Below are 27092 nucleotides of genomic sequence, written 5' to 3' on the forward strand. Positions count from 1 at the left end.
CCTCTTTTTTCAGAAATGTAATCATTTCTGGAGAAGCTTAACCATCTGTTTGAGGTTAAGTCTCCAAGCAGATTGTGTTTGCTGCTTATTTAAACCTAGGGACTTTAGGGTTTTTTGGGGTTTTGTTTTTGATTTGTGGGAAGCGTTGCGTGTCTGTGCCTGTTAAAGGAAGCGAGACACATTATTTTATTCAGCGCATAATAAGGATTTTATTTAGCAAGTCTTCATCTTGAAACCTATGCAGTGGTGATAATTAGTCAAACACAGAAAGTTTATTAGTAACAGTTTGGTAATTTGCCTTTTCGCTTTGACAAATAAAGTTTAATAATTGATCTCTATCTACTTTGATGACCGTGAAAATATCCCACGAGGCTCACGTCTCCAATGAGGATTAAGCATCAGCTCGAAGTTAAACAGACGCTTTTCATCACATCCTTATAGGAGACACGAAATATCCATTTCCTGTTCTTGTGCATTTGCATATATCAATTCTATACCCATTCACTTATTATACAAAATGCTGCTTTGGGGTCAAGGCTGTGCCTTAAGCCCCAGTAAGAGACTCACATTTCACACCACAGTTTTGCATTAGGATGCCACTCATGTCTGTCTGGAGACGAACTTGGACTCACAAAGGCGCCATTTGATTCCTTCTTCACTCTGGTTTTCACTCTCTTTCCCAGTCGTTCAGCTGTTTCTTACATTCTGGGATTAACAGGAGGGAGATTAGATCAGAGGAAAAGGTTGCCTCGCTTTAGAGAGTTCCATATTTCTAATAAAAACTGTATGACTGTTGCTTTCTTCCACTGGCGTTATTTATAATCTGTTATATCAGCTTCCATGTGAAGATTTGATTTCCTCTCCCCTGGCTGTGAACAGCTTACCTTTGGAATACACAATGTTTATTATCTGAACTGTACCTCATTAGAGAGAAGGGTGATTATGTCTTCATATCATAGCTTTTATGTTTATTGTGTTTATACATGTTCTGGTCTACTTAAGTGAATTAAAATCGTGTAATGCCCATTTGTATGTCTGTACTGTCCACTCAGAGCTGTCAGTGTAATCCTTTTTTAAGCTCAAACACACTCATTTGAATGTTGATTAAAAATGAATATCCTGACCTATCAAAGATTCTTTTTGTAAAAGCCTGTTTCGCGTGTGATGATTAATGAATAGGACTGTTTTGCAGTGTGAGCATTCATCTTCAAAGGCCTCGAATCAAAAAGCATTATGGAGTCCCAGGTGCCTGCTGCTAGTGGCTACTGGGCCCTTTGAGCCAAAGCAAAGGGAGATAAAACATTTGGTAACCACAACAATAAACTATATAAGTTTTCTGTGTTCCAAAGCTCCAACTCTGTCACTGCTTAACAACGTTGATTCCTGCTGTTATGTTGTAAGACTTCTTGGATATCATTACAAATCCTTATCCGGTAAATGCAGACTAGAAAGCAACCACTATTCCTTTCCTAATCCAAATCTGGCCTTGACGTCTGGTGTCAAACATACTCCCTCTCCTCTCTTTATTGGGTCAGGGAGGAGGATGTGAAAGGGTTAAACGTCTACAGTAATTAGAGTCGCACTTATCGTCAGCGTCCTCCAATACGGAGCAGTGAGGGCCTACATCCCCCCCACCACCTCTCTCTCCTCTCCTCTTTGTCACACACACACATACACAGCATTTCTCTCTCTCTCTGTCTCTCTCTAACATACACACATCCACACACACGCCTTTCCACCAGCTCCTCCGAGTGTCTAATACACTGGAAAATCAAAGCGCGAGCCTCCCTCTTTCACACACCAGCGTTGCGCGTGGTGCACAGCACACAGAGCAACCTTCCTTCTCCTCTCGCTCGCTGTTTTTCCATCTGCAGTTTCCCATAAAGTTTTTTAAACAGATATATGTTAAAACTTTTTTTTGATTATATGATCTTTTTAGCATCCAGAAAAAAAAACTCTTTATGTTTATTTCATTATATTTCAACCTTCTCAGCTGTAAAGGTGACAGGCTTTATGAGACAAAGCATGTCTGGGTGAGGTTATTTTTACGCACGCCGCGGAAATGGAACATAGACTGTGCAGAGGCAGCTGGATTCCAGTGACTGGTCTGGTCATATGTCTACTTCTATGTGCTTGTGTGGTGGACCTTGTTCTTGCGCAGATTCGGTACTCCATCCCAGAGGAGCTGGACCACGGAGCTTTTGTTGGCAACATCGCAGAAGACCTGGGTCTAGATGTGGCTAAGCTTTCAGCCCGGAGGTTCCGCATCGTCTCTGGCGCAAAGAAGCAGTATTTAGAAGTGAATTTGGAGAATGGAATCCTATTTGTTAACGAAAAGATGGACAGAGAGGAGCTCTGTGAAAGACGCCCGAGCTGTTTTCTACATCTGCAAGTTGTCATTGAAAATCCATTAGAACTGTACAGAGTTGAAGTGGAGATTTTAGATGTGAATGACAACTCCCCCAGCTTTCCATGGACTGAGTTTAATCTCGACATCACAGAGTCTGCTGCACCTGGCTCTCGCTTTCCTTTAGAGAGTGCACAGGACCAGGACGTGGGTACAAACTCACTGCGCTCCTACCAGCTGAGCTCAAACCAGCACTTTGTGCTCAACATCCAGACGCGCAATGATGGCAGCAAGTTTGCTGAGCTGGTGCTGGACACCCCGCTTGACAGGGAGCAGCAAAAAAGGCACGAGATGGTTCTTACTTCTTTTGATGGAGGTTCACCGGAACGCACTGGGACAGCGCTGATAACCATCACTGTGTTAGATGCCAACGATAACGTGCCTGTGTTTGACCGCTCAGTTTACAGGGCGAGCTTGGTGGAAAATGCACCCAGGGGAACGCTGGTGCTGAAGTTAAACGCCACAGACTTGGATGACGGCTCAAATGGGGAAGTTACATATGCGTTTAGCGGGCATGCACCTTTAAAGGTGCGCGAGTTATTCAGCGTGGACCCCTACATGGGTGAGATACGTGTCAAGGGCGTCGTGGACTATGAGAAAGCCAGTGTTTATGAACTGTACGTTCAAGCAAAAGATAGAGGACCGTCCGCAGTAGCAGTGCACAGTAAAGTGCTGGTGGACATCCTGGATGTGAATGACAACGCACCCGAAGTTATCCTCACGTCAGTGTCCACACCTGTCCAGGAGGACGCACCGCCAGGCACAGTAATAGCAGTGATCAGCGTCATGGATCGAGACTCGGGAGAGAACGGGAATGTGGACTGCCAGATTCCAAATAATGTGCCCTTTCAGCTCCATTCATCTTTTAAAAACTATTACACTCTTGTCACCAGCGAGCCTCTGGACAGGGAGACTGTGTCTGAGTTTAACATCACTCTCACAGCTAGAGACTTGGGCTCTCCTTCACTCTCTACCAGGAAAACAATCCTGGTGCAAGTGTCTGACATTAATGACAACCCCCCGAGGTTCTCTCAACCTTCATACACAGTTTATGTGACCGAGAATAATGCCCCAGGCGCTTCCATTTGCTCTGTATCTGCGTTCGACCCTGATTCTAACCAGAACGCCTATCTGTCTTTTTCTATTCTGGAGGGTCAAATTCAGGGCATGCCAGTGTCCACTTATGTCTCCATCAACTCTGACAATGGCAACATCTACGCACTCCGCTCATTTGATTATGAGCAACTCAGAAACTTTCAGATTCTGGTGCAGGCTCAAGATGCTGGTTTCCCCCCTCTCGCCAGTAATGTCACAGTCAATGTGTTTGTTTTGGACCAGAATGATAATGCACCGCTCGTTATCTCCCCACTGCCCAAAAACGGAACCGTGGCCACCGAAGTGATACCACGCTCTGTGGACGCGGGGTATCTCGTTACCAAAATAACGGCGGTAGACGCAGACGCAGGTCAGAACTCCAGGCTGTCATACCAGGTGTTGCAGGCGACAGACCCGGGTTTATTAAGCGTGGCTCTGTACACGGGTGAAATCAGGACTATTCGCCGCTTAGTTGAAAAAGATGCAACAAGGCAGAGGCTGGTAATATTAATCAAGGACAACGGGCAGCCTCCGCTCTCCGCCACAGCCTCTATTGTCCTCACAGTTGTAGAGAGCGTGCCTGAGTCGCTGTCAGATTTTGGAGACCTCACACTGAGCCCCAAACCACCATCAAACCTCGCCTTGTATCTAATCGTCTCACTCAGCACAATATCCTTGATATTCCTGGTGGCTATCATAGTGCTGGCCGCCATCAAGTGCTATAAGGACAGGGAGACCCACAGCGGTTACAACCTGCCCCCTTTCGCCTGCTGCTGCTGTGGGGGATTTCAAGCAGAGCCGCCTCCGGAGATGTTTAAAAAATCCAACCTTAACTTGCAGATTTCATCCGCTGCCAAAGTACCCACGAACTGCATGGAGGTGAATGGAAATAGCAGTTTTTCTCAGTCATACTGTTATAAAGCCTGTTTGACCCCCGAATCAGCCAAAAGTGACTTTATGTTTCTGAAGCCGTGCAGCCCGAGCAGCACGCCGAGGAACAACGAGGCGAAGAGCGCGGACAACTCGTGGAACGCGCACAGCCGAAGCGCATCTGTGAACAACGGAGCAACAACTCCAAGCGAGGTAAAAGGGAAAAAAGGCAAAAAAGGGGAAAAAAAGACAAGGAGTTAGCTTATGTTTTTTTTTTATTAACTTCACTTTTTTCCCTGAAAACGCGCCTTTGACATTCCATCCTTGAAGGTCAAATTACGCATGCAACATAAGTTTAAAGTCAAACCTGGAAAGAAATACATTTCAGTGTTTTTTGTTTTTACACCCAGTCTTAGGAACTTTTTAGAATGACAACAGGCTGTTTTATCTTCATTTTGATCTCAGTGGAAGCATTGTATGTAGGAGGATGAAATAAGAGGAAATTACATTTTAATTGACACGTTAATGAACATTTAAAGCTTTATCTTGCGAGGAAGATGCTGCTCACGGACTTTGGCTTAAAATGAGGGCAGATGTCAGTTACTGTATATTAGAGGATAAGCGAGTCCCCTTTGAGTCTTAATAACAATTCTGTTTAGTAATATGTGATTAATAGTGTCTCTGTAGTTGTCAGGGAAAGAGGCAGTGAGCAAACATTCTTTCAGAATCCAAGTTTCAACACAAATTCAAGGTTAAAGTAATTATCTAATTTTTTATGAAGTTTATTTATAGATTTCTGGGGTGCTTTGTCGCTTTTAGGCTGACGCCCTGGGACATATAACCCCACCAGCTATGCCTCAAGGACAAACGCAAAAACGGCGCTGCACTACCAACAACGTGCCGAATTCGCATGAGGGTGGGGGTGTCAATTATTGATGAGAAATGGCAAATGGCCGGTTTCGTAAAGACAGAAGAGGACAGAAGGGTTGTGTGTTGTGTGTTGTGTGGGGTGGGGTGGGGGGGTGGGGTGGGGGGGGGGGGGGGTAAGGAGAAGGAAGGATATGGGGAGGGGGGGTACAAGGACATGGCTGGAAAGAGACGTGGACTGCCTGTAGATCGGCCCGGTGCTGTCCTTTGAATATGGGGAGAAAAAGAGAGAGAGAAGGAGAGAGGGAGGGAGAGATGCACCGATCAAGGGTGGGGGGAGAGAGAGGGGAGGGTGTAATCGAAGAAAAGGGAGTTAAGGAGATAAAGAGAAAGGGCATTTCCGGTGAAAGAATTGTACACACCATTAAAAAAAATAATAATCCTTACTGACGAAGCAGCAGAGCGTAAATGTGTGCCTAATGCTGATTTTTGTCACCCCGACTTCTTGAGAAAAGAAAATCCTAGAGGCACAGAGAGTCAGAGTCCCTTCTCTAAGCTCCACCAGGCAGAGGGAAAAATGTCACAAGCACAAACACCTCTGGCCACAAGAGGGATTTTGAGGTCACACTGATTGTTACGCCTGCAGCCATGAAGCTCCTCGAGAAAGTGACCTTCCTCTTGTTAATTGGTACCACTAATTCACCCAAAGTCCCTCATCGTGCTTTCAGACTAGTCCTCCGTAAGGTCGTTGATGACAAAAAAAGACAAATCACAAAGAAACCACTTGAGCGTTGCATAAAACGAATGCACAGGCGTACTTGAGTTGATGGATTGGAGGTGAAAAGGAAGATTAAATACACATCCAGGCGTGTAAAGCAGACAGGACAGGTGAGTGAATGTGGGCTCTTTGTGCGACTACAGAGATATGCATTTGAAGCTGCGTGGGCCGCAAACTTTTCAAGGCTCTCTGATAGACTTTTAATTAAAAACCTTGCTCGAGGAGCATAAGGGAAATATTAATGAAAAACGATGCATAAAATCCACAAAACAATGACGTGTGTAATTTTCCTATTTTTTTTTCCGTTGGTAGGCTACGCTTTCCTTTGAAGATTTAAATCATGTTTCGTTTCATCCCCGTGGGGTTCTAATTGGTTTCATGCGCGGTTGGCGATGAGACTATTTTGAATGCCGATTTTAATAATATGCTTAGGTCGCACTTCTCTTGTTAACAACTTTAGTTGAACTAATCAAGCGTGGAATGCACACTATAAGCTCAAAATCCGAAAAAAAACTTCATTCAGTGACTTTCCTTTAGCCTTCTGCTCTCCACTGAGGATAAAAGTAAAACCTAGTTGTTTCTGAATGTGCCTCAGGAAAATCTGTGCTTTGAAAAAGATCCACAAGGGGGCAGTCACACTCCATCTGATCTCAGCCTCAATTTCAAAACAAAGACAACATACTGCTTCAGTCATTTCCAACTGACCTATATGATTTATAAGGGCAAAGCGAGCAGAAAACATAATTCCTTTGCAGAAATTTAATCAATCAAATTTTAATGAAGCTTTTTTTTCTTCTTCTTTTTTGTCATTGCAGCTAAAGCAACCAAATACAGATTGGACTCTCACAAAGACTCAAAACTCCTCCATTAAAAGGTACCATGGTAACTTAAGTAGGTGGGATGTTAAACCAGTGTTACATTTTCCTTGTCTATTCTACTGAACAATGTATATAGAACTTAAAAAAATGAAAAATATAGCATAAAAATAAAGTTTAAATATTGTTTAATAATGCCCCTTTTTTATAGTTACAACTCAATCAACATGGATGGAACCCTCATGCGTAAGGCCATGCATGCTGACCCAGAGAACTATGTCACCTCAATGGCACCTGGACAGTACTGGACATGGGGGACTCAAATGAAAGGCTCGAAAGGTAAGATAGACCAGATGTGTTGGATCTTAATGGATTTAATTTAATCTACTTGACAATGCAGCACTTGTCTGTGCTGTCATGCAAGTATAACATATTTTCTTGCTTTTCTACTAATAATACTAACTTTATGTTCAGGATAAATAAGGTTCTGTTTAATCTGCTAAGCAATTAAATAGAGCTGACATACTAAGGTTAGTTATGCACAATAAATATCTTTTTCCCCCCCTAATTTGATCTTTCTCCAGACTTCAAAATGTCCCCATCACCTAGTGGGGTCCCATCTCGCCCCTGGACTCCTCACTGCACGCCTCCTCCACAACAGCAGCAGCCATCAATTCCCTCACATCCACACCCACATCCACATCCACACCCACCACCCGACTACCACCACAATGTCTACATCCCCGGAACTCCATCAGGCTTTTGCACCCTGCGGCCCACAGTACAGCGAAGTGAACTGGACGTTCACAATTCTTTCTCCACTTTTGGCAAGAAAAGACGTCTTCAGATGTCTCCGCAAGGAGAAGCTGCAGTGATAAATAATGATCTGTATAATGACTGAATCTCCATTGGCTGACCCAATTGGCACGGAAACAACACATTCAGCAGAACATTATATTGATATTTATAAATGATTTAAAAAGGGAGATGATCAGAAAACCCCAGAAGAATATCGAATATTTAATGGACAGTGTTCTTTTGGGAAATCTGATAGTTCTTTATCCAACTTATCACTGAAACAATGTCAATGTGTCTACCTGCTATTATAACAATGTGTCTACCTGCTATTATATTATCGTCAATATAGTCATTTTTGATCATGATTATAATTTAGACAATCAAAGTGCAGCTCAATTCCATTCAAAATGAAAAACGTGCACCATGATTTTGCACATCTTCTTTTTTGTTTGTTTTTTTTTTTTTATGTTTATTTGCTAGCAAAGCTTGTGTAAATATGACAAATATTATGTAAATGTATTATACAAGCTGCACTATGATGCAGGCTACTGTAACAAGGGGCTATTTCCCCCTACATATGTACTGTACACATTTATGAAATTAAAGTATTTTTTTCACATGGTCTTTTCTATCTTAAGTAAAAGTGAAATCCAAACAAAAACTTACACAGAAAAAAACATTTAGATGCAGGTTCATCGCATTGAATTTAATTAGCCTAAGTCAATTATTTTGGGGTGAAAAAGTTTTGCAGCCACTCTTACAAGGCTGGAAAGCTTTTCCCCTTTGTAAGCTGTTTTCCATAGTGAGGAATAAACATACTAAAATGCTAACATATGCTAATTGGAGCACTTGCATTTCCATTTGCCCACTGAGAATAGTGTGGTTCATTAACTGAACAAACAGAACCTTCTCCCTCGAAATATCACTTTAATTAAGACCACAAACATGAATACAAGTGTCAGGGGAAGCACAAGGATCAACTCCAAATGCCACACCTGAATAAAGAAGCTACAGAGGCCTGTGGCTTCTTTTTCTCTTTCTGCCCTTTTGCATCTTCCTTCTCAGGGAATTAGCTCTTTCCAGCAACAGATTAGACTGGGCAAGTGGGCAGAAATGAGCGGTGAAACTAGGTCGGCCTGTGGCTCGGATTTAAAATAATTTTGTTAATAAGGAAACTGGTGTCCGCAGAGAGCATGGGGGGAGCCTGCTAACCTTTTCTGCTGTAAGGTGATCCACTGGGATGACTAAAGGGGAAGCCATATTTAGGTCAGGTCTATTTATTTTCAAGTGAGTGTATGTGGGTGTGTGTGTATTTCATACATTTTTATGACATTTTTATTCTCATACATTTCCATTTTCTGAAAAATAGCACGCTGTGGGGACCAAGTGCTCCTTGTGGGGACCAATGCCTGCTCCCAATTGATACAATGACTGTTTACATGTTAGTTGGTTTGCTTTTGGTCTAAGGAGTAAAAAATAACTTAATATTAATACTAATAACACTAATACTAGATAATTTAACCCTTTATACGGCACTCAGTGAAATGAAGATTCACTGAAAATCAAGATTCCAAGCCAATACTGTTCAGGACAAGACCTTATTACCTTTGTAACATTCAAAAATATGGATATTTTTATGGTAAAAATGTAATAAAAGGAAACACACACTTTTTCGAAATATTAAGAAAAATAACAAAACTGTTTCTATAAGAAATTCATGAAAAACCCTCTGAGAGTGAAAGAAACACATTTTCTTGTTACAACACAACCTTAGATGCATTAATGCAGATACTGGCACTTACATTTTTTTAGTTTATAAACCTAAATAGAATTAACTAGGCCTATTAAGTTTACTTTTTTATCTTTTCAGTTAGCTTATACCTTTTTTTTTCTTGACTTAACTTTTTAACCAAGTTAATTTACAGTAGGTAATGTATCATTCAAGGGCTCATCTAATTGGTCAGATGCCAAAATAAGATGTACAGCCATGTAGCAGTATCTTTACTGAATGGCTAGATATACATCTTGTGCTTCTAGACCTCACTGAGGGGGCTAAATTTGTAAGGGGTATGCAAGCGATCAAAAATGGTAACGTGCCCTATAAATGGTTAAGAGTCGTTTTAGATATAATTCTTAATTCACAATGTATATCCTGTTCAAACATTGGAAAACCTCACACTCCTGAACAACCCTAGTTATTTAGGAGGGAACTGTCCATCTACAGGGTGCTGAACCTTCACCATATGTCATGCCTTGCTCACATGCAATGATGGCATGACTCCACCAGAGGGCATATGAAGCCTTTCACATTGAATGGTGTGCTTTACATATAATGTATCAGGAACCCCTCATAAGAATATACAATATATAACTTCCCTTAACTATTTCCCATTTAAGTCTTTCCCCTAAACATAAAAAAGTAAAAAAAAAAGACAAATGAAACAAAACTTAAATATGGATAAGAAGATTTGTCTAAAAGACATCAAATCACACACAAATCATTATGAAGCAAACAATAAAGAGTCACTATACTGGTTAGGTAACTGGCAAAGCTCATATTCCAGCTTGGTAAACTCAATGTAAAATTGTTTTATCCCACAATGCAATATTTTTGGTGGTTTTAATATTAAAAATCAATTCAGATACTCGGGTTAAGTTAGACACGACTCAATTACTGCTGCATAAAGCATTCGAATTATAAACATGTAATTGCTTTATGAAACATGTTTAGGTAGGCTGTGTGTTTACACCTTGAAGCTTTCTCTCTCAGGTTCTTTTCCTGAGAAGAGATCACTCAGAATAATTTATTTAAATAACACTTGATTATGTATTTGTATTATTTAACCATGAGACATAACAACAGATTTTGACAGAAATTGTACCCTTATACAGTTCAAAAAACGGTGCTTAGGTCTACAGAAAGCAGCGCTTACTAACTGGGCTCACATCTCATGAAGTGACCCAGAATGCATTTTATACAAATCCAGTATTCCACATCATTACATCATACATGTTTGCAGATGAGGAGATATCCATGGCTCCATCCTTATCAAAATATTACACTTTGCTTTCAGATTAAGGAGACAACTCCCATTCTATTCCAAATTCTTTGCATCATGTAGAATTACCTTTTATCCTGACAGAGGAACGATCCCAATTGGATAAACTAGTTGGGAGAACATTAATTCTGATATACAACAAGCAGGTAATTTTAGGTTGGACTCACCCCTTCATTAATAATAACAATCTTAAAAAAAACCTGAAATTGTATGCTTCTAAAATAATTTAATTGTGATTATTGATAAGCTGTGGAGAACAGCTGTAGGAACGGATCTGGCCACCCCAAACAATGGAAAAATCAGAAATAATAACAACATGAGAAAATACTAAAGACTGGGAGGGTGGTATCAGCTTCAGAGCACTTGGAACACTAACCCCCATAATTGAGAAGTGGCTGCAACAGATGTCTGGAGAAACATCAGACATCTCTGTCCAGAATAGCACAGTCCAAGGAAAAGCCAAGATACTGCAAAAAAACCCTCAAGCTCCCAGACTTCTGGTGGAGGACTAGAGCTCGAGATGAAGAACCATCCCATCCAGCCAGAAAATATAAGGGCTGGGCGAGAGAGTAGTTTGGTAAATATAAAATAACTATTTACATGTATCTTAGACAGTGTAAATTGATAAAAACAAACAAAAAAACAATAAAATAAATTAAAAGACCGCATTGGTCAATCACTCATAAAAAGTGCCCATAAGATTTAATGTTAAATATATCAAATACGAGCATGGAAAAATATTTATTCTGAACCACTTTCGGCCAGAAGATGGCATCATTGAGTAAGGATCATTTCAATGGAAAAATATACTGTTGGAAGGTTAGAGACAATTACAACTTTTTTTTTTTTTGAAGAGAGACCAATATTGGTAGGAAAGTTATGATTAGATATGATTATTTGAGTACTTAAATACAATTAATTTAATTATAATGGTGTTATTATTTGGCATTATAGATTACTTAAGTAACTTAAATCCTATAGTTTCATCTTATTAATCTTATCTCTTTGACTCTTCCTCTTACAGATATTTTCCAATTGAATGGATCTTACAGAACTGTGACTAAGAAGTAACAACAATACCTTAATAGAAGAATAAATATTTGTATTAGAAAGACCTCAACATTAAAAACTTTATTCGTGGTGGTATTTAAGCTCAACATTTTTGGGTTTTCTAATAAATATTTGTACCTGAAAGTACTGAAATGGGCCTTGATTGGTTTAAGAGTTTTAAATCCCATAGAATGCCTCTGCACTTACTGCCAGGGACTTCATCTTGCAGAGGCTTTTTTTTTTAAAAAAAGGGGAAAAAATCCTAAGAAACACTTTAACTCCGAGAACACTTGAAAGTGACTCTATTCCAATTTGTTGCCTTCCTTTGAGAAACAAATACTTGTTTGCTTGAATTCATGACTGATACATTTCACTGAAAGAAAAGTTCAACTTTTAGATCTTTTTAAAGCTTTCACTCCACTGTTGATAAATCTATTATTTCTCTCTAATTGTTTTGTCCACAATGGGTAGAATATTCTTACCTTATCCAATCCTTGCAAAGCCAATTGTAGACCTAATGACAGATCCAGACAGACTTTCTGAGATTAATCGATTTTTAAAATTCTCAACAGTTACTCTTTGTAGTGGTGTCAACCACATATTTTCACAATCTATGCAGCTTTATGAGAACCTTCAAGATAATTTGTGAATCCACAAAGGCTTTATGTAATGAATTTGCTTTAATTATTGCAAACATTAGAGATATCTGTCCACTTATTGCAGAAACTCCATCATAAACTGTTCAACGTGAATGTATTTTTTCCTAAAATCCGTAATTTATCAAATATGCATCCAACTTAGTTGCTGGTTGAAAACCAAGAAAGCATTAATAAACTTCTTAGTAACATTAAAGGACCAGTTAGATCTGCTCATTCTTTTTTACATCTTTGTCTCTTTAACAATTACAGAGGAGGCTTTACTCTTCTTCTCTTTCTAAGTAATGTCAATACAGGGCAGAGTGGCATTTTTACTTTTATGTTTTCATAAAATCTTTTTACTACTGTAATCAACTCTAACATTCCTAACAGCTTCCTTTAGTTATCTACATCTCAGTTTGATGTTGACTTTTTTGGGCAATTTTTGGTGTTAGAGTTAAAATAAGTACTTAATGTATTGAACTTTAATGTACATCTTATTCTCTTGAACCTTTTGTCAATGTGCTTCATTACTGATATCATAAAGAATTAAAGAAGAGTATATTTTTGTGCACCCACCATAAAAAATTAAAGAAAGACATGAATTGAAACCCTTTATTTTTGTACATGACCTTTTCCCAATTGCAGAATAAAATCAGTGATTTTAAAACATTTGCGAGAGAGAAATGTCATAAAACATAAGAGTTGTCATAACTATACCTATGCTCATGTGAAGAAAAAAAAAATGTCCCAGTTGAAATATCTAAAAAAAACAAATAAAAAAAATAAAATAAATAAATATGTTAAAAAGACTGGTTGAGTATTAATATAATATCTTAATATTTATATTTAATATAAAAATAATGATAACAAGGTTAGTACTTAGTTTAAGACCATATAAAATATATAAATCACAATTTCTTATTTTACTGTGCTATATGCATGTAAGAAATGAAATAATCATATAAATCATAAGGTTCAGATGGAGGGTCAGATATTGATATTATCTCCCCAGATGAATAGTCTGAAGATGACAAAATGTAAAAAGCAATTGTTTTAAAGCATTTATAAATAAATCATGTAAACTTTATAAACATAGGCTAATTTGTCAATTCTTTGTGAACATAATGCAATACATTTTAATTCAGGGTAAAACAGAAGAGACTTGGAAAAATAAAAAAAATTAAAAACAATGATCTTTATTGCCATATTAGATGCTAATGAAATGTTTTGTGAAAAAGTCAGCTCAGACTGCAACACATAGGACACAGAGAAATAATTTATCTAAGATGGGACTTCAAAAACTCTGTACTGTTAAAGTGAAGGTGATACTTTTTCCAACATTCGAATACATCTCTCAACAACTCTATTTATCAGGATTTTCTTTTAACTGTTCTGTTGAACAGGAAGCTTAACGTTTTAGTCCAACTTTTCTTTACACTCCATATCCTTATGACACTGTGGGTGTTTTTCTTTTTCTTTTGTTTATTCAGGTAAAGTGCTTTAAATTGTCTTTTAACTGAAATGTGTTATACGTGCCTGTTTGTTTTACAAAGAGATACCTCTGTAAACATGTGGTTTTTAAAATAGTATTATAATACATTTCTATCTATTTTCCTTAAATTGTTTTCAACAGGTTGAAGTTAATCTTATCATACACACAATGCTGGATAGAAAAAACTGAAAGTTCTTTATGGATTATGAGGCTTTTCTTTTGCTGAAAAAGACTTCAATATCCCTGTCCAATATACCAATGCCTTTTAATGTCTGTTGTTAATTTCCATTGGGGAAGTGATGGCAACCAGTTCAAAATGTGTTGAATTATTACTGGTCAGTTAAGTAATTATTTGGATTCCATTCTTTGAACAAACAAGAGCAGGTAACCCTAAGGGCTGTGGAATAATGCAGATAAAACATGGTCTGGTTGATGTTTATAAATTATTATGAGGAAAGCTTAAAATGGCAAAAACCTACTTATAAACTGACACAAGATTTAAGCTAAACAATAAGTTAGGTGGGCTCCTTCTATGACCATTGTTTAGTTACACAGCACTTTGGTATTTTTTTTATTTCTGACCAGCGAAAAAGTCAGTGTTCTTTCCAGAAAAATGTAGCACTATGTGTATGTGAGGGTTGCCGCAGATCAGAAGTAAAGCGATATAAAATGAAATTTAATCTCCAGTCGGTTTTTCAAGCAAGATGGGATGTTTTCAGCTAAATCCACAAAAACAAGCGTGACACTTAACCATAAATAGAATACTTGGAAAAACAACCAATCTAACTAATTTAGTTTAGATTAACCAATATATTTGTCAGAAACTGATTAATCAATTGGTTTGGATCAACCATTTCCATTGGTTAACCAAACAACCAATATAAATGGTAACTCGTGGTTTGCTAATCTGACTGTTTGGGTGTATTCATGTTTAGTGTGCAATAGTTATGGACCAAGAAAACAGTTACAATGATGTGTAGATGTACAACATAGAAATCTTGGCGTCAACCTTGGGTGTGTCATTGGTATTATATAGTACTAAAATTCAGGAGATATTAGTGGCAACAGTAGCCTTGGATGCATGACTTTGCTCTTCATCCAAAGGATTCGTGGTTAAAGCCTAGCCTACTCAACCAATATTTTGGTCAAAGTGATGTGTTGATGTGTTGAGTGTTGGGTCAAAAACCAAACTTGTGACCTCTGAAGGACTGTTTAGGCAACTGATTTAATCCTAAATTTTTCATTGTTTCTATGAAATACAGATAACTAACTGGAGAAAATCAGAACATATACAACCTACTTAGAATAGAAATGGACAAGTAATGTTTCCTGGATGCAAAGAAAACCAATATGTTAAAAGAATTATTGAAAAAATAACACAGTCTATAAACTTAAGAGTTAAACAAAGGGAAAACAGGGCTATTTCCATAAATTCTCACCATATAGAGTGAATTCCAACAGCACTTTACACCCCATTAGATACAAGGGGAAATAACGGGAAATGTAAGCTTTCCAATGGTCTTTAAATGCATCATCAGCACAGCTTACGTGACATGAAGAATGCAACCAAATTTTAAGCAATTAAGCAACATTAACACAATTTTAATGATAGATATGATGAAAATAATCAGTGTAAAAAAAATAAATAAATTTGATAGTTTATTTAAGTAACATACCAGACAAATTAGAACAGAAAACTCACTATATTTCTTCAATTAACCAGACAATAAAGGAGAAAAAAAATTACAATCTCATGGATGCATAAAACCTTCAGAAAAGAAGATGTAAAAGTCCCAACTTAGAAAGAAACAATGTTGCTGTCATGTTGGGTTAATGGAGCTAAACCCAAGCGCAGAACAACAGGGATACAGGGTTAAAAGTTCAACAGTTTATTTTAAAGAAACACAATTCAGGTGATAGTACTGATACTGGTACAGGTCCGGGGCTGGATTCACAGGGATCTCTGATGTGGTTCAGGGTGAGAGAGGAAGCCAGAGGAGTCCAGGGGCAGAGGGATTAGCAGAGGGCTAGGCAGCAGCAGGGCTAGGCTTCTGACTAGCTGAGGCTTAGTCCTTAAGTTGCTCTAAGTTCTCACCTAGAGAACAGGCAGGCAGATTCAGGCTGTAGATCTCCTGGTTGGCTACCAAGAGCAGGAAGGCAGGTTTCTGATGATGAGCTCCTGAGATGCGGTAGGCAGATTTCAACAAGGGAGACTCCTCCAGAGTCCCAGGGTTCAGTCAGGTTTCTTCCGTGATTAACAAACACTCTGGCGTCGGAGTGTTGTCCACAGTCCACTTAAATACTGGTCCCCTGATGAGCAGATGAGAATCAGCTGGTGAAGACAGCTCCAGGTTCAGGAGATCCAGTACCCCCTCTAGTGGAGGAAGGTAGACAGCACTCCAGAACCAAACAGAAAAACAAACAATCAGGAAGGGATCCTTGGCGCCCTCTGGTAGGCAAGCCTCTGGATCCCAACAGTTGCTTTCATCTGGTGACTGTTACCTGTGAACTTACGAGTTGTTTCCTGGTAGCCTAGTTTTATAAACTATTATAGGATGCTAATGCGTTCAAAGTGTGTAGAAACAAACAAGCAAAAAAAAAAAAAAAATCGCGCAAGTATGTTTGAATATAACTGACTGCAGCGTGTTTGACCATCCAGTGACAGACCAGATTCAGTGGCGCATCAGATGTTTGTGAACAATGTCACGATGCAGACACAGACAGAACACAGACAATCATCGAGCACTAGGACCAATCGGAAAACCAAGGGAAAAAAATACAGTCTATGAATGTGATTTTATAAATCCAATTATCCATAATAATTGTAAAACTTTGAGTTTTTACTCCAGATGGATTGTTGGAACCCAAATTGTCCAATTGATCATGCCATGCATCCATATATTTTGTTTGGAGAGGGATAGCAGAGATGCAAGTGTAGAGGAAACAAACACAGAAGATCTAATGGAAAAACGGAACTTATATAGAAGTTATAATAACAAAATACTTGACCCCCTCCCACACACCCACACACACACACACACACCTACAAACACAATTCTGTAATCAAAATTACGTCCATGCAGAGGACCAAAATGGACATTTGAAAAAGTGCAGGAGACATTCGTCCTGTCTCGGCTACCCTCTTCCACTGTGCCTGCCTGCCTGCACCTGATCCTGTCTGCTCCTGTGCGTGACCACCTGGTCATGCTTCTGGTCCCAGTAAGACTCTGAACCCTCATGGAAGCCTGTGGATGCATGGAAGTCTGGATCCTGCCACCTGTCTCTGTTCCTGCCTGATCTGGATCCTGCCTGTTTCTCTCTGTTCCTGTCTGTTCTGGATCCCTCACCAGGATCAGCTTCCACCATAACCTCTGGGTCTGCAGCACTGGGGCCACTCTTGGTCTGGACTGTTAACCAGATAGGTGACCAACCCACATAATGAAATATCAGTTGATCGTGGTCACTTACCTGTGTTTTCTCCCCTAGAGTGCCTGTGATTGGGCGGTGCCCCCCCAGCCTGCAGTGACCGCGAGCCACAGCTCCACTTTAGTTTAGTTTTATTTAATAAACGTTTGAACTTTCCTACTGACTGTCTCGCCTTGAATACTGGGTCCATCTGTCCTTGGTTCATGACAAAATGTTGCAAAACACAATAGGAACAACACTTAAAGCGGCTTCATTCCAATTTGTTTCATCCTTTGCAGAAAAATCATTGTTTGGTTGAATTAATGACTGAGATATGTAAGATAACTTAAAGCACAGTTCACTTGCTTGTACACTGCTGTTGATTCCATAGCTGTCTTCATAAACATATTTCTTTCTCTCAGTTTGCCCACAATGGGTAGAATAATCTTACCATAAACTATACCTGCTACCTGTTTTGTTTATGTGGTGGCCAATTATAGACAAAATGACAGACCCACCAAATCTCAGGGAGGTTTTCCGAGATTTTTTTTTTTTTTTTGTAAAACCATCTATACACTTTGACGAGTGTTGGGCACATGGTGTCACTGTTGAACATTAAAGTAAGGGGGGGGGGGGTGCTTTCTGAAATCACGACACACCTTTTTCACAGGGTGTTAAGACTACGCAGCTTTGTGGATGCTTTTATGATTTAAGAACATCTCCAAACCCTCGTGGTTATGGGCAGGTTTCTATACCAGGATTTGAAAATACGCAAATAAACAATAGATTATTTTTTTTCCCTCTCCCAAGAAGAATGAGATTTTGGGTCTCTGTCTTTGTCTTGGCCGCTCTGTGGCCTGGCGCTTTGTCTGTGACTCGGTACTCCATAGCCGAGGAGATGGAGAGAGGCTCTGTTGTGGCGAATCTAGCTGCGGATTTGGGACTTGATCTCGGAGGTTTGGCACAACGAGAGGTAAAACTGGATATCTTTACAACCAAAAAATATCTAGACTTTAACAAAAAGAGTGGCGAGCTTTACATCGTGGAGAAAATAGACAGGGAGGATCTTTGTCCGGCGAAGCCATCATCTTGTTTTTTAAAGCTCGATTTCATTATAGAGAGCCCTTTACGCATCTTCAATATTGAGCTCGGAATAACAGATATAAATGATAACGCTCCACATTTTCGAAGAGACAGAGTAGAGCTAGACGTTTCAGAATCCGCCACGCCGGGGGAGAGATTCTCATTGCCCAATGCGGTAGACCCAGACGTCGGAATAAATACGATTAAAACATACAGACTTAGTACGAGTGAACATTTTACTATAGAAATTCAGACAGGTACTGACGGAACTCAGTATGTGGATTTGGTATTAACGAAATCTTTAGACAGAGAGGAGAAGGCCGTGCATAAATTAATCCTGACAGCTGTTGATGGAGGTGTCCCTGTGCGCGCTGGCACCGCCAACATCATAGTAAGAGTACAAGACACAAACGATAACCCTCCTCGATTTGACAAACAGATTTATACAATAAATATGACAGAAAATACCCCGACAGGAACCCGGGTGGTTAATCTCAACGCTACTGATCTTGATGAGGGGCCTAATTCAGAGATTGTGTACGCATTCACTCTTTACACGTCGGAAAAAACGCAAGACGTCTTTGCGCTGAATCCTAACACAGGAGAGATAACTGTTAAAGGCACTATAGATTATGAAGATATGAAATTCTATGAGATGCACATTGAAGCAAGGGATAAAGGGACACCCCAGCTGCTGGGGAAGTGTAAAATAGTAGTGCATGTGACAGATATGAATGATAATTATCCAGAAATTACTGTTCAGTCTGTTAAAAACACAGTGCCTGAAAATATACCTGTAGGGACAGTTATTGCTCTGGTAAGTGTGAGCGACCGAGATACAGGAGATAACGGAAAAATAAACTTATCCATATTTGAAGCAATGCCGTTTTTTCTTAACAAATCAACAGACAGACCAACACATTATAATCTCATTGTGTCTGAGCCATTAGATCGCGAAAAGGTACCTGAATATGATATTAAACTGATTGCGAAGGATGCAGGGAGACCTCCTTTATATGACAATGAAACAATAACGGTTCACCTGCTGGATGTTAATGATAATGCGCCGAGGTTTCCCAGGTCATTTTTTACTATACGTGTCATGGAGAATAATGCACCTGGGGCCTTGCTCAGCTCGCTCACTGCATTTGATCCTGACCTCCATGAAAACCAGTATCTAGTTTATTTTATCATAGAGAAGGAGATCGCCAACACCTCCATGTCCATGCTGTTCTCCATCAATCCAGAGAATGGGAATCTTTACGCTCTGAAAACTTTTGATTATGAGATTGAAAAAGAGTTTCTTTTCCACATCGAGGCCAGAGACTCTGGTTCTCCTCCTCTCAGCAGTAACGTGACTGTTCACATCATTATTGTAGACCAAAATGACAACGCTCCAACTATAGTTTCTCCTTGGCGGGCTCATGGCTCAGTAGTAGAGGAGAAGATCCCCAGATCCACTGATAAAGGCTCTCTGGTGGCTAAAGTGATCGCCTTAGACACAGACTCTGTGCACAACTCTCGGATTACCTACCAGTTTCTCCAGGTGACTGATGCTTCCTTGTTCAGTCTGGATCAATACAACGGAGAGATCCGGACCATGAGATGTTCAGTTACAAAGACTCCCGCCATCACAGACTGATTGTTGTTGCCAAGGACAACGGGGAGCCTGCTCTCTCTGCTACAGTCACCATCAAGCTGCTGACAGTGGAGACTGATGTTAAGGCCTACTCTGACATGACTGAGATGCCTCTGGAATATGACATCTTTTCAGACATAAACCTGTATCTGGTCATAGGTTTGGGCTCGGTTTCATTTCTCCTGCTCATCACCATACTGGTCACCATTGTGCTGAAGTGTCAGAAACCAAAGCCTAACAAAGCTGCTCCTCCTAGCAGAAACAGTGTGATCAGTGAGAGGAACTCCACCATTGCAGACTCCACTCTGGTATCCAATGATGCCTACTGGTACAGTCTGTTTCTGGCAGAGACCAGGAAAGGAAAGCTGGTGGTTAGACAGCCTGTGCCAAAGGGTTCCAGGTACATCGTGTCCAGCCTACCGAGAGGGACAGGACTGTCAGAGACTAGTGGTTCAGCAGCTTCTACTCTGCAGGTGAGTACGTGTGTGACATATTTATAATCTTAAGTTTTCAGTGTTTTTTGTCATGGCATTTAGTAGAACACACAAGGCAGTCATTTTGACCGTTCTGAGATTTTGAAGTGAAATAATTTTTTATATTAATCTTATGTTGGTCATGTTAACTGACCTTTTCTGTTGATATATTTCCTTCATTTTCATGCTGTTTTTAAAAAATAAATTAAAAACCTAAAAAAATATCATGGATAATTTTACCTCCATCACCCACAGCCGTCATTTGACGGCTCTATTACTTGCATTGTAAATTCTTCCCGCTTTTGATTGACGTGCTGTATCGCTGCCTAGCAACAAACATTCCACCCAGAACACTCTTGACCTTTTTGGCTAATACGGAAAAATGGGTTTTAGAAGAAAACTAACAGTGAAACAGAATTTAGAATGCTTCAAAAATATTGATGAAAGTGATGTGGGCGGAGGTGGAGATGACTGATTGAGAGGAAACGGCTTAGATTCTAACAGCGAGGCTGATGATGATCAACCATCCCAGGCAAAACGCAGACGTGTCAGTGACCCATCAGACCATATGGAAACTTTTTTTCAACACCTCAGCCGGTACACCCATGGAGATAGCAGCTATAAACGCATTGGTTTTGTTTAGGAGCTGTTTGAACGTCACCATGTCACACATAGATTTTACATTCTAACTGGTAAAACAGCTGCGTGCAAACCACGCGCCAGAGAGCCGCAGGATACAAACCCCGCAGAAGAGCAGCTTTGGTGAGGCAAAGAAAACAGTGGCAGGCGCATTAGCGCTGCACAAAAAACAAAACAACAAAAAAAGCAAACATTAAAAAACGCTCATATGATGTTTGTCATAAATGTGAAAAGGTGGTGTGCGGGACATATGCGGGGGGAATCAATCTATTTCTGTAAATAAATGTTTTATTTCAAACTTTGAACCTCTGTAGTATAACAGTCTTATTTATTTTACTGATTTATTTATACAAATTTAGACTACAAATAATAATAGAACAATACAGCCTTTAAATATATATATATTATATATATTTTAAGGTTTACTTGTCCACAGGGAGTTTATAAGGCATACTAGAACTATTTCAGTCGATGACATCATCACTACTCTTGCATTCTATAGGGAAAAATGCCACCTGTCAAATTGATGGCCAGTGCGAGTTCTAGTACGATCAGATTTTTGGGAGTCCTTCCTGAGACATTTTTTGAAATGTTTACAAGGAAATCACGATGTATTCATGTGCATGTATAGTTTAAAATACGAACCAGTGCCTGAAGTTTCAGTTAAGATTGTTAGCTGCGCTGTTCACTACAAAATACTCCACGTCACATAGGATATGAGATTGAACCTCTTTCAGTGGAATGACGCGCAGGGAGGGGAAAGAGAGCGGCGTGATGCCACCCAACCATACAACAAAAACAATCTAAAATCAACGGATTATAATCAAAGACAGTTGGATTTGGCCAGAAATTTAATTCTCTCTTTTTTACATCATGATATCAGCGGCGATGCATTTAACGCTGAATCTGCGCGCAAAAGCCCCCCTTATAACAATGGAAGCACACAAGAGGTACGTGCTCTTCTTTTTTCTTTGTTTTTTCATCCGTCATTCAGCGACTTCGGTCAGCCATTATTCTATACCAGAAGAAATGAAAGCAGGGTCGGTTATTGCCAACCTTGCAACCGACCTCAGCCTGGATGTGAAAACACTAAAACAGAGGAAGATGAGAGTCGACATCATCGCAAACAAAAAGTACTTAGATGTGAACAAAGAAACCGGGGAGCTGTATATCGTGGAGAAAATTGACAGGGAGCACGCAGGACTTTGCACCAAATCCTCCTGTTACCTCAAGCTTGAGGTCATACTGGATAATCCAGTGCGGATTTTTAACATCGAAGTTGAAATCCTGGACATGAATGACAACGCCCCGCAATTTCGAAGAGACGTAATATATCTAGATATATCTGAAGCCGCTCCCAAAGGGGAAAGATTCTCTCTCAGCAACGCGGTTGATTCTGATGTTGGAATTAATTCGGTGAAAACATATCATCTGAGTGAAAATGAATACTTTAATATTGAGGTCCAGACTGGGCGAGACGGTTCAAAATTTGCTGATTTGATATTGAAAAAAACCTTAGATCGAGAGCAGCAAGCCGTTCATAATTTGATACTAACAGCTGTAGATGGAGGAACACCTTCTAGATCGGGTACTGCCAGTGTTATTGTTCGTGTTTTAGACACCAACGACAATGCACCTGCGTTTGATAAATCGATTTATAATGTTAAATTGATGGAAAACTCCCCTATTGGGGGCCTTGTTATTCATCTCAGTGCAACAGATTTAGACGAGGGATCAAATTCTGATTTAACGTACGCATATAGTTTATATACGTCGGAGAAGACACAAGAAACTTTTAATCTAAATCCAAAAACAGGTGAAATTACTGTGAAGGGAATGTTGAACTATGAGGATTTTAGGATTTATGACATGGAAGTCATAGCAACAGATAAAGGAGCCAACAGTTTGTCAGGACAATGCACCATAAAGATTATAGTTGAAGACATGAATGACAACCACCCTGAAATATCTATTAAATCATTTCAGAGTCCAGTCAGTGAAAACATAGAATTAGATACAGTGATAGCTGTAGTTAGTGTCAGTGATAAAGACTCTGGTGATAATGGAGTGGTTGATCTTTATATTCCAAAGAACATGCCTTTTAAATTAAAGGAGTCCTCTGATAACTATTATGAGTTAGTGGTGTCAGAGCCATTAGACCGAGAGAAGGTCCCAGAATATGACATCACTTTCACTGTCAAAGACAGAGGCTCTCCTCCTTTATTTGACAATGAAACTATGACTTTGGAGCTGTTGGATGTTAATGACAATGTTCCACAGTTTCCCCAGTCATTTTATACTATACGTGTCATGGAGAATAATGCACCGGGGGCCTTGCTCAGCTCGCTCATTGCATTTGATCCTGACCTCCATGAAAACCAGTATCTAGTTTATTTTATAATAGAGAAGGAGATTGCCAACACCTCCATGTCCATGCTGTTCTCCATCAATCCAGAGAATGGGAATCTTTACGCTCTGAAAACTTTTGATTATGAGATTGAAAAAGAGTTTCTTTTCCACATCGAGGCCAGAGACTCTGGTTCTCCTCCTCTCAGCAGTAACGTGACTGTTCACATCATTATTGTGGACCAAAATGACAACGCTCCAACTATAGTTTCTCCTTGGCGGGCTCATGGCTCAGTAGTAGAGGAGAAGATCCCCAGATCCACTGATAAAGGCTCTCTGGTGGCTAAAGTGATCGCCTTAGACACAGACTCTGTGCACAACTCTCGGATTACCTACCAGTTTCTCCAGGTGACTGATGCTTCCTTGTTCAGTCTGGATCAATACAATGGAGAGATCCGGACCATGAGGATGTTCAGTTACAAAGACTCCCGCCATCACAGACTGGTTGTTATTGCCAAGGACAACGGGGAGCCTGCTCTCTCTGCTACAGTCACCATCAAGCTGCTGACAGTAGAGACTGATGTTAAGGCCTACTCTGACATGACTGAGATGCCTCTGGAATATGACATCTTTTCAGATATAAACCTGTATCTGGTCATCGGTCTGGGCTCAGTTTCATTTCTTCTGCTCATCACCATACTGGTCACCATCGTGCTGAAGTGTCAGAAACCCAAGCCAAGCAAAGCTGCTCCTCCCAGCAGGAACAGTGTGATCAGTGAGAGGAACTCCACCATTGCAGACTCCACTCTGGTATCCAATGATGCCTACTGGTACAGTCTGTTTCTGGCAGAGACCAGGAAAGGAAAGCTGGTGGTTAGACAGCCTGTGCCAAAGGGCTCCAGGTACATCGTGTCCAGCCTTCCGAGAGGGACAGGACTGTCAGAGACTAGTGGTTCAGCAGCTTCTACTCTGCAGGTAGGAGAATAGTTAGTAATTCCACACTCTCTCTTTTTTATTACAAGCAGTGAAATAATGGTACCCTCTTTTTTGTTTATGTCACATCTACACAACTCAAACTTTTGCAATACACCTCAAGAACTATCTTTAAACTCTTAAAGTAATTTATTTGTAATCTTCAGTTATTCATTTTAAGTAAGGTACCTTTACTTTATATGCAGAAAAAAACTTAACCTTGTAAATAAATTTATGTTATTCTTTAATTATTTTTGATCAAAATTTGAAGGTTTGAAAACTGACCAATAAACATGCATCATTAGAATTTTACATTTTAAAGTGCTTTTGAATATTTTGAAACCGCATTTGACCCGCAATAAATACCTAGTAAGAAAATGGTGTTAAACGGTAAATGGCATGTACGTATATATAGTGCCTTTTTCAAGTCAGGTAACTTGACCAAAGCGCTTTACACTACATTCATTCACCCATTCACACACACACTCACACACTGATGGTGGCAAGCTACATTGTAGCTACAGCTGCCCTGTGGCTCACTGACAGAAGCGGGGCTGCCGCACACTGGCGCCACCGGGCCAGTGTAATTCCTCGGTTTGAAATAAAAACATTTGTAATTTTTACTTGAATATATATATATATATATATATATAATATTCATTAGGGATTTTCTAATTTGTTTGAAAAGCAGCAGAAGCAAGAGAAACATATTTAATAGTTAATGAAATAAGTTAAAATATGTAATTATTTACTCATTAAGAAAAATAATGTAAATGTATTTATTTAATTAATGCATCTCAAGTAACATTTACATTTTTACATTTACAAATAGAGATCTTTCCTGTTTTTAATTTATGGAATATATGGCACATTTGGCTTTCCATACATGCTCCAGTCGCATTTGATCCTATTTATAGGTTTTGACCTGTGTGTTTTCTACTTGTGTGATACGGTTAACTTTGACGACAAAATCTTCTGGTAAAAATCTTTCTGAAGCAGTAAAGGCTGTACAGCCGGATTGTCAATTTATTCACTTCCACCGTAGCATTGCTGCAGCCGCGGACGCGCCATAGTCACATCAGTCAAATTCAAAACATCTCAACCTCTTAACAATACCCATTGGCCCGGTCTTAATTATGACTTCATCTAGCAAAGATAGGGAAGAAACCCTTGACAGAAACTGCTGAGTTTTCTGCTCCATCAGAGCATTTACAGGCTATGCTAGGCTTTTGCAGGTTAGGACGATCTAAAGTTCTGTTCGATCTTAAGCTGTTCCTGCGCTTGAGGAGGCTTCTTCGGGTGAGAGCCGCTGTACCCTTCATATTAAAGTGATAGAGTTGCTGCTTGGCCGTGTAATGAGGGGAAAACACAGGTTCTGTATTTTCCTGTCTCCATCTGCAACGCAGCCAGTCTTATGTATAGAAGCTTGACAGGCATAGGAAACTGCGTCAAACTGGCTGGTGGGAAAACTTCCCTATAGTGCAGTGGATCATCGCAGGAAAGTAATAATCGGAAAATATTTTATGATGCTTCGGAATAAAACTCAAAATTCCTTGCATACATCTTTTAAGAAATAATTATATTTGTGGTAAAATATGTAGGGGGCTGGTTTACACCAATATCTCGCCTCCCATTGGTCCCGGGACAACTTGCCCGGTTGTCCACCCTGTCGGCGGGCGTGATTACAGGTTCCGCTCCCGCTCTGTTTACCTTTTGCCGCATGTCTCACCTCTCATTTTTCTGTCTCATTTATATCTGTATACCGTGAAAAATAATAAGTTAAAGGCCAACCATACACACAAAATAAAAAAATCACCCAACCACAAATTAATGGAAATAGTTATTGCATTAATTATGGGATACTGCAATATAGCCGTTTCAGTCAATTCCAATAAATATTAATAAAACACTGCAGATGTTTTACCTATTTTTTAAAATCTAAACCTACGATCCGTGCATCATCAGGCCAGAAAGATGGCGCTGTTCTTTATGCAGAACCAGACCCAGAACGTCATTATAGGAGGTCACTGTCATCGAGCCTTTTACACTCAGAGGGGACAGCAGCGTGGTGCTGAAATAGCAATCCGAATGTCGGGATGGAATCTATTCAGTTGTATTCCATTTGATTTATCTCTAAGGCTTTTGGAACATTGCATTTGTGAAAATAAGGCATCACCATACTACGGCGTCTGGGTATTTTAAGAGCTGTTTTTTTTAAACACCACAATGGGTCCTGATTTAACAAAGGGATCTCTGCAGAGGTACGTGCTGCCCTTTATTCTTTGTCTCCTTTTTTGCAATATATTGACCTCATCAGGGACCCATTACTCCATACAAGAAGAAATGAAAGAGGGATCAGTTGTTGCTAACATCGCTACCGATCTTGGTCTTGAGGTTGAATCATTGATAAACAGGAAGATGCGCCTGGACATCATTGCTAACAAGAAATATCTGGATGTGAACAAAGAGACTGGCGAATTGTACATTGTGGAGAAGATCGACAGGGAGCACATTTGCTATACAAAATCATCTTGCTATTTGAAACTTGAAATAACGCTGGAAAACCCGTTGCGAATATTAAACATAGAATTAGAAGTGTTAGACGTGAATGACAACGCCCCACACTTTCGAAGAGACGCGATTCATTTAGATATATCTGAAGCCAC

The 27092-nt window shown here is 39.7% G+C and overlaps 2 protein-coding genes and 1 pseudogene across 6 annotated transcripts; all 3 read left to right on the forward strand.

The window, feature by feature from the left end:
* Positions 1 to 1741: 1741 nt before the first annotated feature.
* Positions 1742 to 8247, forward strand: si:ch73-233f7.1 (uncharacterized protein LOC100537710 homolog). Of its 5 annotated transcripts, none has more exons than XM_038301874.1 (5): positions 1744 to 4381; positions 4472 to 4585; positions 6833 to 6912; positions 7044 to 7171; positions 7417 to 8247. In XM_038301874.1, the coding sequence occupies exons 1-5, from the start codon at positions 2063 to 2065 to the stop codon at positions 7731 to 7733; spliced, it is 2958 nt and encodes a 985-aa protein (XP_038157802.1). In that variant the 5' UTR covers positions 1744 to 2062; the 3' UTR covers positions 7734 to 8247. The 5 variants fall into 5 exon arrangements, with proteins under 5 accessions (XP_038157804.1, XP_038157802.1, XP_038157799.1 ...); XM_038301875.1 differs by having other exon boundaries at positions 1746 to 4381; positions 6833 to 6891; XM_038301876.1 differs by having other exon boundaries at positions 1742 to 4585; positions 6833 to 6908; positions 7417 to 7562.
* A 9665-nt stretch (positions 8248 to 17912) lies between these two features.
* LOC119794331 lies at positions 17913 to 20496 on the forward strand (annotated as a pseudogene).
* A 1325-nt stretch (positions 20497 to 21821) lies between these two features.
* Positions 21822 to 24456, forward strand: LOC119794351 (protocadherin alpha-C2-like). Its single transcript, XM_038301877.1, has one exon. It carries the CDS (start codon positions 21982 to 21984, stop codon positions 24439 to 24441), a length of 2460 nt encoding a protein of 819 aa, XP_038157805.1. The 5' UTR covers positions 21822 to 21981; the 3' UTR covers positions 24442 to 24456.
* The last annotated feature ends 2636 nt before the right edge of the window (positions 24457 to 27092 follow it).

Source organism: Cyprinodon tularosa, unplaced genomic scaffold, assembly GCF_016077235.1.
Source record: "Cyprinodon tularosa strain WSP-4 unplaced genomic scaffold, ASM1607723v1 ctg476, whole genome shotgun sequence".
Taxonomy (NCBI): domain Eukaryota; kingdom Metazoa; phylum Chordata; class Actinopteri; order Cyprinodontiformes; family Cyprinodontidae; genus Cyprinodon; species Cyprinodon tularosa.

Bases quoted from the DNA above. Each gene is read 5' to 3' on its own strand.
- si:ch73-233f7.1 (XM_038301871.1), top strand. From the start codon at position 2,063: ATGGAACATAGACTGTGCAGAGGCAGCTGGATTCCAGTGACTGGTCTG. The intron at 4,586-6,832 runs GTAAAAGGGAAA...TTGTCATTGCAG, and splicing joins GAGCAACAACTCCAAGCGAG to CTAAAGCAACCAAATACAGA. The intron at 6,913-7,043 runs GTGGGATGTTAA...CCTTTTTTATAG, and splicing joins TACCATGGTAACTTAAGTAG to TTACAACTCAATCAACATGG.
- LOC119794351 (XM_038301877.1), top strand. From the start codon at position 21,982: ATGATATCAGCGGCGATGCATTTAACGCTGAATCTGCGCGCAAAAGCC.